The following is a 10,533-nucleotide window of genomic DNA, read 5'->3' on the forward strand; positions in this document are numbered from 1 at the left end:
TCCATCTACTGTTGTTTACACCAGCAGGCATGTCACTGAACTTAGTTCCTTAATTTAATCACCCTATTTGGGTTCACAACCAAGAGCTTAGCTAGTTCGCTTAAGTAATTTAAGATACTATAGCATTCTTTTTCTTTACATCTAGTAGGGATTGGCCATTAGTCTGCCACCTAATGCAATCATCTGATCATCAATTGAAGCTTTAAAAAGCTTCCTTTCCAATACAAAGAAAATAGATAACGATGCTCTGTAAGTCCAAAATTCGAAAATATTTCAATATTTTGATTCCCCTTTGCATTCAGAAACAAAAATGACATCTAAATTCTAATCTTATACGGTATATTGGATAGCTTACAGAAAAAAGGCTTTAGAAAATTTTTTTCCTCAAAAAGAATAAAAGAGGACAGAAGATGGACACAAGTCCCTCTTTTTTTTTTTTTTTTTGATAGGAGACACAAGTCCCTCTTTGTTCATACTCAATCTCTGTATAGTACAAATCTCGCAACATCAGGGAGTCCAGCCTCTTTATAACATTCAGCAATCCGATCCACAGAGTCGTCCCAAGTCCCTTCAACAGACGATAAATCCAACAAAAAGGCAGCTTCATCCAACGCAACCTGCACATTTGAATTATAGAAGTAGAGCAGCAGATGTAGACAAAGAATATACTTCCCTTGTGATGTTCATCTTAAAATGAATTTTCATATTGAAGTTCATGACATAGTAGCTAAGATAATAAATACTGAGATTTAATTGTAGTACCTGAGCAGGTGCCTTTCCCTTCTTAAGATCTTCTCGCTTTCCCTCTTCTGTCACCTTCTCCTTAAAGTACTCAATCTGCTCATCCTCCCATTGTGCTATTTCTGCAACTTCCTGGACATAAACTAATCAGACACATATAAATACCAGAAAAGAGAGGGAGAAAAAGAATGAAGACACTAAGAGAGAGATCTCACTTGCGAAGGCCATGCAGGAAATATCATGAAAGTGTCCATACCTGGTATTTACAGCCCAAAGTCCACCATGGTGATTTTAAAGCTCCCCTGGCAGCATCTTTCGCTTCTAGATTACGCCCAACCCTATGAAATATAACAAAAACTTTTGAGAATGAAAGCTATCCATATTGGTCAAAATTTAGGAAAAACTCATAGGAGAAGGTGATTAGAGAAAATTTTTGGAAACCTCAGCAAAACCTCTGCATTGAAAACAAATGGCCGGGCAAATCCTGGAAAATGCTCCTTCTTGGTATAAAATTCTCCGGTTACCATAGCTGAAACCTTTCATAAACCACATATAAAGAATTAACATCATATTTTCACTGAAATACTGCTTAGTTAGAAACAGTATCCCAAATCATGTGTCTTACATGGTCCCCTTCCTCAAAATGCCGCATCACTTTACGCTCTAAGATATCTGGAAACAAACCAACCTGAAAATGACCCTTTTCTTGTAAACAATTTGTTACCAATAATATAAACAACATATTCAGCTAAATAGTTTACAATTTAGACATTTCTTTCATACCTTTCTTAAGAGGTAGACATCTAGATTTGAGGTCTGAGACTTGGCATAGTCACCCTTTCTGTAAAATTTCTCCCCATCATCTGCTGGAGCTTGAAATAGCTCGTTGTTGATTTCTGGAGATTTGTTGGCATCTTCTTCAACTAGGAGTCTGTTTATAAATTGGTCTACCTGTATACAGAAGAAAGGAAAGACCAAAATGCATTTCTAGTGAATTCTAGCCAAGCCTTAATCCACAAAATTATTCATGCTTTACTTACATTCTTGGCTAAAAGCCACACTCCATGCTTTCTGACTTCCACCACCGGCATGTCCATGCTGTTGGTATCAAAGAAAATCAATAAAGCAAAAACAAAATAAACCAAACAAAGGCGGTGAAAAATATTGTAATCATGTATACCCAGGTGGAGCTGTAGGCCATCTCAGTAGAGCAGTTACAGTTCCTATTAACAAGGCAATCACACAACAGCTTCAACTCAAATATTTCTCAGGAATATCCAACGCCAAACATATGCAAATGCAATGCCTTAGCCATACCAGAGCTGTTTTTTGACAGTGGAATGGCAAGGGGGATTAACCCTTGCTTGGCCCCAGGAGACAAAATGGATTCACCTATTACAAAGCAAGAAATGTGATAGATCACATTAGGATTCTATTAGCTATGAGAAAACTGAACAAGAAGCACTTACCACTTAAAAAAAAAGGTATAGAACATGTGGGACAAATGTTGGTCAATGCATGGTATTTGTGCACTGTAAAAAAAGAATATATCTATGCTGAATCCAGATTTGTTGTCTCCCTGGATGCTAGGACTATTGATTGCCGAAGTTCATGACTGGAATATCAAGGACAGTGAAAACTCAAAGACACGAAAAGCCTCTTGTTGCATAGTGTTAGGTTTTAGATTGGCAAATTCCATGACAATGTAATAATCAATGATTGTGTTATACAATGTTCAAGCTCAAAGTGTGAAAATGCAGCTCGAAGAGGACGTTCTGTCAGTATTTTGACTGCCATTCGATCAATTGAAATCCAAGTTTTGACATACATTTGATCGCTTCTCGATTGATCAAAAGAAGATTTTCAACAGCTCTTGATCACCACTTGATCGATCAGAAATCGCATTGACTCTAATGTGTTTTAATTTCTGAAGTCGGCTGCCTTGGTTTTTGTACACTACTTGCATAAAATATAAAAGGCCCGTTATAAATTTGAGTTCATAAGGTTTTTGGAGGCTATAGCAGTGCACCATAAAGAGAGATATTCTAAGCCTTAATTGTATAACCCATGAGTTCAGAAAGCTGATTTGGCAATGGTGTTGCTGCCATATTTGTGATCAAAATTGAAGTCACAAAACCAACAACCCAGTGTGTCATTGAAGTATTCAAGCCTTCAAGGAGGGTCCTTGGAGTCAGTCAGAAATTCTGGTCAATTATGGACAGGTCATTCGTCAAAGATTCCATGTATGAAGAGTTCAGACATTCCAAAACTGGTGTGGGCAGCATCAGTAAGTTCATCTATTGGTTGTAGTGTCTAGGGTATTTGAGGAGTGTCACCCTTGGATTGTTTTTTTACTTTGGAGTTGCTCTCCATTGGTTTTCACTTCGTGATTGGTTCTGCATGGCATCTATCATTTATTAATTTATTTACAGATTTGGTACTTGCTGTGGTTGTGATTAAATTGTTAAACTTGTGATCATATAATTAATTGGTAAATAATTAATTAATATTCTGCCTAATCGAATTGGGGTCTAAACCAATCCTTTTCACATGGTTTTTAAGACGAGCAAAAGTTGTACCACTAAACATGGCAGAAATTGGATTCCTCCATTGAATGCACAGGGAAAAGGAAAGCAATATTGGTTCATTTGGATAGACAAGAAAAAAAAAAGATTTCAATTTTTAGTTTAAATGACTTAAAATGTTATTTGGATAAAGGAATTTAACGAGAAGGCTTTGGATTTCAATATTGGGTTTAAATTACTTGAATAAAGTATGAAATGATAGAAGTTTTTATATAGATGAATTTTATGATGGGATTTGGAGATTTATTAATATGTGGATTTGAAACTACTAGGAGCAAGAAGTCATTTTAAATCAATAAAATCACTAAGTATTTTTCTTTTAGCAAAACACTTATTATGTGTTGTTAAATTCATATGAAGCAATTTATACTAACAATTGTTCTTCAAATCCATTGATTTTAAATCCTCAAAATCCAAATGCAAACTATGGGAATTAGATAAATCTCAGAACATAATATCAGGCATTTGCCTTCTGAATAGCTTTCTGAGAGGCTCTGCACTTCAATTACAAAGCACTCAACTCAGTACTCTAAAACATTTTGCAACCATAATTTCTGAGCACATTTTATTGAAAGTAACATATACACACACACATAGCCAAAGACATCAAAAACCCAAGTGACAACAAAGCATAAAGATATTACCAAGTTCTGAAAAATCCAGGAACAAGAAGAAAAAAAAAAAAACATGGAACAAAAAAAGACCCACCTTTGGTCTTAAGCATTCTTAACAAGTGACACAAATGCTGTGGAGGCTGAGTCGCTGCCACATCCTTTATGAACGTTATATGGTCTGAATGAAATACCCAAATGCCAACAAATATCAAATTTTGAAGCAAGTAAATTTTTTTTTTTTTTTCAAATAATAATGAATGAATTCACATTTCACAGTCAAACTGCACATAGTACATACCTGGAGTTGGAGAGGAAGAATAGCAGCGAAGGCGAGCCCTGCCGTGACCAAGAAGTAGAGTGGGCAGAGCGGTGCCACGTGGCCCGCCATACACCACTCCACCCCCCACCTTCATTTTCTTCTTTGAGCTTACACACACTACAAATGAAATGAAATGCTCTCTACTACAAGTCTCTCTTGCTATTGGCTCAGGTTCGTTCGTCCATTTCTTTCAATCTTTTTTTATTTTTTTTTTGGGGGGGTCAGATTGGGCCTAAGAAATTGCTTATGGTTGAAAATATGAGGTACCCAAGTTTAAAGGTCCACTTACACTTCTAAATAAACCACCAAAAAGTTTCACAATTTTTGCCAAAACCCAATTAGGTGGTGAGCTGTGAGCAGTGGAAAAAAATTAGTAGGTTCATGAGAGTTTACATTTTCACCACTTACAACTTAATACATGACGAGTTGCGATAAAAATTGTAAAACTTTTTGTGGCATTAGCATTTCTCCTATATATATAGTTGTAGTTGTAATAAGGGGTGTTTTTTAGGTGCCAAATATTAAGTTTTTGAGAAAAATATTTTTAGACAAAGCTTGGTTGTAAATTTGGTTGTAGCCTATGGTTATTACTTCACTTAATATTTTTTTATTAGATGTGAATTTTGATAAATTCACCATTGAATTTCATTTTCTTGTTATATCTTTTATGCTTGCAAAATTTTGAGAAAATCAAAGTTCAATAACTATGTTATTAATCAATTGTTTAATTTGCAAGTATTTGTTGTCTAAAATTTTGTATAAAAAATAAATTTATGGTTCATATAGTAAATAACATCCAATTAGTATAATATTTGACATGTATGTTAAGAGCATAAAGAACATGTAATCTTTTTTTTTGAAAGAGTTTCAACCTATGGCGTCCGCTCCTGATGATCGCTTTTATCATTAGACCAAGACACCAATCAGTTTTTGGTGTAGGCAGGGATTGAACCCCAGATCTCTTATACAATCATCAGATATTTTACTCGTTGAGCTAACTAGAACCTACAAAAAACATGTAATCTAAATGTTAAATTTTCAAATATGGTTAAGGTTTTTTAAAGGAATTTGTAAGTAGTTTAGGCTAAAATTAAGGTGATAGCCAAACTTAGTTCAAAAAAATATTTTTTCACAAAAACTTAATATTTGGCTATTAAAAAAAAAAGAAAAAAAGAAGCCCCCTTAATGCAACTACAAGTCTCTGCTATTAACTCAGGTCCGTCCTTTTCTTTCCCTCTTTTCTTCTTTTTCATTTTTTGCTTTGGTTTAGATTGGGCCTAAGAAATTGAACATTACCCAATAATTCAATGAAGAATTAATCTTCAATATTTTTGATGGCCCACTTACGCTATTGATAAAGTAGGTCTAGTTAGGCCTATAGCGTTTTCAAGGATATAAGTACGGCTCAAAGCCCAAAAGGATTGGGTGGAGTGTTTACTTGTTCTTATTGAAGAAGAGGAGAAGATGATGACATTGAGTTAGTTAGGCCTGATTAGGATATTAGCAGCCGGGAGTTAGGCCTAGTTAGACCGGATTGTTTTCATATACGTGCACAAATTTGCTTTTTTATAATCTTTTTCTCAATACCATGCGTTGTATCCCATTACTCACAACGTGTTACATAGGTAAGTTGTGTCAAAATTTTTGATCTTAGCATTTTTTATTTTATAAACGTATAAAAATAAGTTTTTTCATAATTTTTTTTTCTAATTAAATAAATAGTAACATGTGGTTAGAGTAACATTACTTTTATTCTCGTTTGATCCAAAAAAAGAAAAAAAATATTATTTTTACATAAATTCATCACCTACCTCACTTTTATTAACACTAATTATATCATAATATTTCAACAATTATGAGAATTTTTGTCTTGCTACCAAAACCTTTTTGTTTTATCTTTTTTTGTTTAGTGAAAGTTGCATAAAATTGTTTACCAAAAAAAAGAAAGTTGCATAAAATTTAATCTTTAGATCAATAGTGATGTCAGACTTTTTAAAAATTTGTTATATAAAACTTACAAACAGATTTGTCATCAATTATTAAAAAATAAATTAAACATTTATTTACCACATTCATTACTGTATAAGTTTGTAAACATTTTATAATAAATTTATAGTAGAGTAGAATATTGATATTGATGACAATTGATCAATAGTACGTAGAAATCCCATGATGATTATTGTTACTGTTTTTGCTTGAAATTTATTAAACATCAATGAACTCTGAATCATTTCCGATAGCCTCTAATATCTCCGGCGAAAGACAAGCTTCAATGTCAATGCTACCTTGTGCCACCCCAGGAAAAACTGTGATCTTCCCATGAGTTTTGTTCCCACCACCGCTTCGCACAGCTACTGGTCTTCCCCATCCAAAGTCGTTGCCATACACATTGAACCTCGGCGAGCTGCTCGTAACCAAAGCAGTGCTAGCCATGCTACTCTCTGTGAGTATCTCAGGCTTTTCTACCCATGACTCCAAAAAGCTCCTAATTTTCTCTTCTGTGTGCAAAGCGACCATCTTGTTCATTTCCCAAGCTGCATAGCCAAGTCCACGTTTGAGTAGATCACCTGCTTTGATTGCCACAGTTCCTGCCTGCACTGCATTTCCAAGGTATTCGTCAGGCAATGGTGGGTGCAACCTTGGTCTAGCTCCTATTAGCAATCGGTAAAGGACTTGTTGATTTGGGTCAAGATTTTGGCTACGAATTACAGACCGCCAGAAATGAGCTAAGAGTGCTTGTAGAGAGGATATCCGGTTGGTGCCAATCTCTAAATTGGCCTTTGCTTTCAATCTTGCAACGTTTTCTTTTGTGAAATGGAAAACTCTTTCTTTCAATGGTGGGGGAGTGATCAAACTATCACTATCAGAGAGTTTTTTACCGTAAGGAATTTTGATTGGACAATCAATCCCTTCAAGGAAAAAACGTTGAAGGACTGGAGGTTTGGATAATTGATCAAAACCCCGAGAGATTTCAGACCAAGAGTTGAAAAAATGCCAAAACGACGTGCCATCAACAACTGTGTGGTTAATGGTGCACCCGATGAAGATGCCATCAACAAGCTCAGTGATTTGCACTCCAAGCAAGGGCTTAGAAATGCCTTCGTAGTTGCGCACACCGTTGAGTGGGAAAAACGAGTTGACAAGTTGTAGAGGGACGTAAACAGGTTCAAGGATGTCAGCAACGCTAACACCATTGGCTACAGCGTGCACAAACTGTGCTCCAGCGTTGTTGCAGTCAATGAAATAGCATATGGTGTTGTTATCCTTGTTTTCAATGGTGGCAAGGCGACCAGCAAGGGGTGTGAAGAAGTCTAACGTGAGAGATAAGGTGGTTCTAAGGTGATGGACTAAGAGAGTGATTTCTGATTCTGACTCTGACTCTTTGGCTTGTGAGGTTTTGGGGTTGTGGAAAAGGAGTCCTTTTTGGATGGGGTCTACTAGAAGGAGCTGGAGATCCCATGGATTTAACTCAATTCTCTGAGTTGGGTGCTCCAGTTTGTGACTCGCGGCTTTGACAGTACTCGTTGAGATGAGGCGAATGCCTGCCATGTTAGTTTATGCAACTGCTTTCTCCGTGCACAAGCATGAGCTAATATGCAAGAGAAGTGCTGCGGAGTGTTATTACTTCTTATTGTTAACAAGGTATTATTTGAGGTTGGTTGTAAAAATATTATAAACATATATAACATTTTTTTTTATTATAAAAAGGGGGAGAAAGTATATCTATTTTAGCTTCTCCGTGTAGCCGCTTATCTATGTAGCACCAATCGTGTTTTGACACTAAACATTTTTCTGGCCAAAGAAATTGGATTTCTAAAAAGGTTAGCAGATATTGCGTGTTTCTTTCTATCTTCATTATTTCTTTCCCACGTTAGCAATTTTGGGACTACTACTTTGAACTTTTATTTTCATCTAGCTATCTTTAGAGCATCCGCATCAACGAGGGTAAAGATATGTATAATATAAAAACTATCTAAATTCACACAATTTTTTTTCAAAATTACCTACATTAGTGGGGGTAAATATGTGTATATTTACACACTTGCTATAGTAATTGTGGAAATGTACACGGTTACTGTAGCTATGTATAACAATATTTTATTATTTTTTTTCTCTCACCATTCATACTCTCTCTTTCACCACTCACCAACCCAGCAAAAGATACCTAGAACAAACACAACATCCCAACGAACATTGCAATCCAGCAAAAGAAGAATAAAAGAAGAGGAGGAGAAACACTTAACCACCAACCCAACACCACCCAATCACCACCACTGCAACCCATTTCAACAGTTGATAATCCACCACACAATTGACCCAAAATCAATAGAAAATCAAATCAAACCATCAGAATACCCAACTCAAAATCAAGCCAAACCTACCAGATTTGCCTTGATGCTGCCGTCGTGGATCTGCCTGGATCTGCTTGCTTCCGCTGCCGAATTTTTTGCCATGTGTGAGTTTTGGGTTTGATATATGAGAGAGGAAGAGAGTTTAGAGAGTACCAAACCTCTTGGGTTGAGACATGAGAGAGGAAGAGAGTTGAGGGAGTCCTAGAGGCAGAGAAGAATTGGGAGAGAGAGGGGGAAACATGGTTAAGACTTTTTGATAATCACACGGTTGAGACTTGAGATTAGGTTAAGATATAAAAGATATTAAAAATATAGATATTAATAAAATAACAATTAAAAATATTATTTAAATAGAAAAATTATGAAATAGATGAACTGATGTGAGTGCTTTGGAAAAGTGGTAGTGTAAAATAAAAAAAAGTAAGTTCTTAATGTAAAATAGACGGAAAAATTTGGCCCAACTGATGCAGTTGCTCTTATTACCATGGATCCAGTTAATATTTGCCTACATTAATAATTCATTTTAGTAAAATTTTTATTAAAAATTGAAAAAATTAATTATTTTTTATTTCCCATCATATTTTTTAAATAATTTATTAATAGATACCCTAAGAATATATATCAATAAAACCCTACTATTATTTGTATAATACATGTCTATCGGGAACACCACTACTTTGTGATCTGTTTACGTTTCTCTAAAGCTTAGGGTAGTTCTCCATATGCTCTAAAATCTGATGCAACTCCTTTCGCTATTGAATAAAGGGTTGTAGATGCACAATTTGTACCCGGACCCAAACGAGTGATGGACTCAGGCCCAAAGAGTCTTATACAATGAAATTTGTAGAGTATGGGTTTGAAACCTAGGTTAGGGATATTGGAAAGTTGAAAAACAGGCTAGAATGCTGCAGGCTAGAGTGTTATTACTTCTGATTGTTAACGAGGTATTATTTAAGGTTGGTTGTAAAAATATTATAAACATATATAACATTTTTTTTTTTATAAAAAGGGGGAGAAAGTATATCTATTTTAGCTTCTCCGTATAGCCACTTATCTATGTATCACCAATCATGTTTTGACACTAAACTTTTTTCTGGCCAAAGAAATTGGATTTCTAAAAAGGTTAGCAGATATTGCGTGTTTCTTTCTATCTTCATCTAGCTCTCCTTAGAGCATCCACATCAACGAGGGTAAAGATGTGTATAATATAAAAACTATCTAAATTTACACAATTTTTTTTCAAAATTACCCATATTAGTAGGGGTAAATATGTGTATATTTACACACTTGCTATAGTAATTGTGGAAATGTATACGGTTACTGTAGCTGTGTATAACAATATTTTATTATTTTTTTTTCTCTCACCATTCATACTTTCTCTTTCACCACTCACCAACCCAGCAAAAGATACCCAGAACAAACACAACATCCCAACGAACATTGCAATCCAGCAAAAGAAGAATAAAAGAAGAGGAGGAGAAACACCCAACCACCAACCCAACACCACCCAATCACCACTACTGCAATTCATTTCAACAATTGATAATCCACCACAAAATTGACCCAAAATCAATAGAAAATCAAATCAAACCATCAGAATACCCAACTCAAAATCAAGCCAAACCTACCAGATTTGCCTTGATGCTGCTGCCGCAGATCTGCTTGCTTCCGTTGCCGGATTTTTTGCCATGTGTGAGTTTTGGGTTTGATATATGAGAGAGGAAGAGAGTTCAGAGAGTACCAAACCTCTTGGGTTGAGACATGAGAGAGGAAGAGAGTTGAGGGAGTCCTAGAGGCAGAGAAGAATTGGGAGAGAGAGGGGGAAACATGGTTGAGACTTTTTGATAATCACACGGTTGAGACTTGAGATGAGGTTAAGATATAAAAGATATTAAAAATATAGATATTAATAAATAACAATT

The 10,533-nt window shown here is 35.4% G+C and overlaps 2 protein-coding genes across 2 annotated transcripts; both read right to left on the bottom strand.

Moving 5' to 3' along the window:
• Positions 1-261: 261 nt before the first annotated feature.
• On the bottom strand, positions 262-4,453 carry LOC142623695 (protein IN CHLOROPLAST ATPASE BIOGENESIS, chloroplastic-like). Its single transcript, XM_075797142.1, has 11 exons — positions 4,239-4,453; positions 4,035-4,118; positions 2,059-2,133; positions 1,922-1,964; positions 1,782-1,839; positions 1,525-1,692; positions 1,367-1,429; positions 1,183-1,277; positions 998-1,079; positions 763-873; positions 262-617 (listed from the first exon to the last, which is right to left on the bottom strand). The coding sequence occupies exons 1-11, from the start codon at positions 4,351-4,353 to the stop codon at positions 477-479; spliced, it is 1,035 nt and encodes a 344-aa protein (XP_075653257.1). The 5' UTR covers positions 4,354-4,453; the 3' UTR covers positions 262-476.
• A 1,891-nt stretch (positions 4,454-6,344) lies between these two features.
• Positions 6,345-7,917, bottom strand: LOC142623989 (putative acetyltransferase At3g50280). The gene has a single exon (XM_075797479.1). It carries the CDS (start codon positions 7,806-7,808, stop codon positions 6,465-6,467), a length of 1,344 nt encoding a protein of 447 aa, XP_075653594.1. The 5' UTR covers positions 7,809-7,917; the 3' UTR covers positions 6,345-6,464.
• Between the last annotated feature and the right edge of the window lie 2,616 nt (positions 7,918-10,533).

Source organism: Castanea sativa, chromosome 2 (genome assembly GCF_040712315.1).
Source record: "Castanea sativa cultivar Marrone di Chiusa Pesio chromosome 2, ASM4071231v1".
Taxonomy (NCBI): domain Eukaryota; kingdom Viridiplantae; phylum Streptophyta; class Magnoliopsida; order Fagales; family Fagaceae; genus Castanea; species Castanea sativa.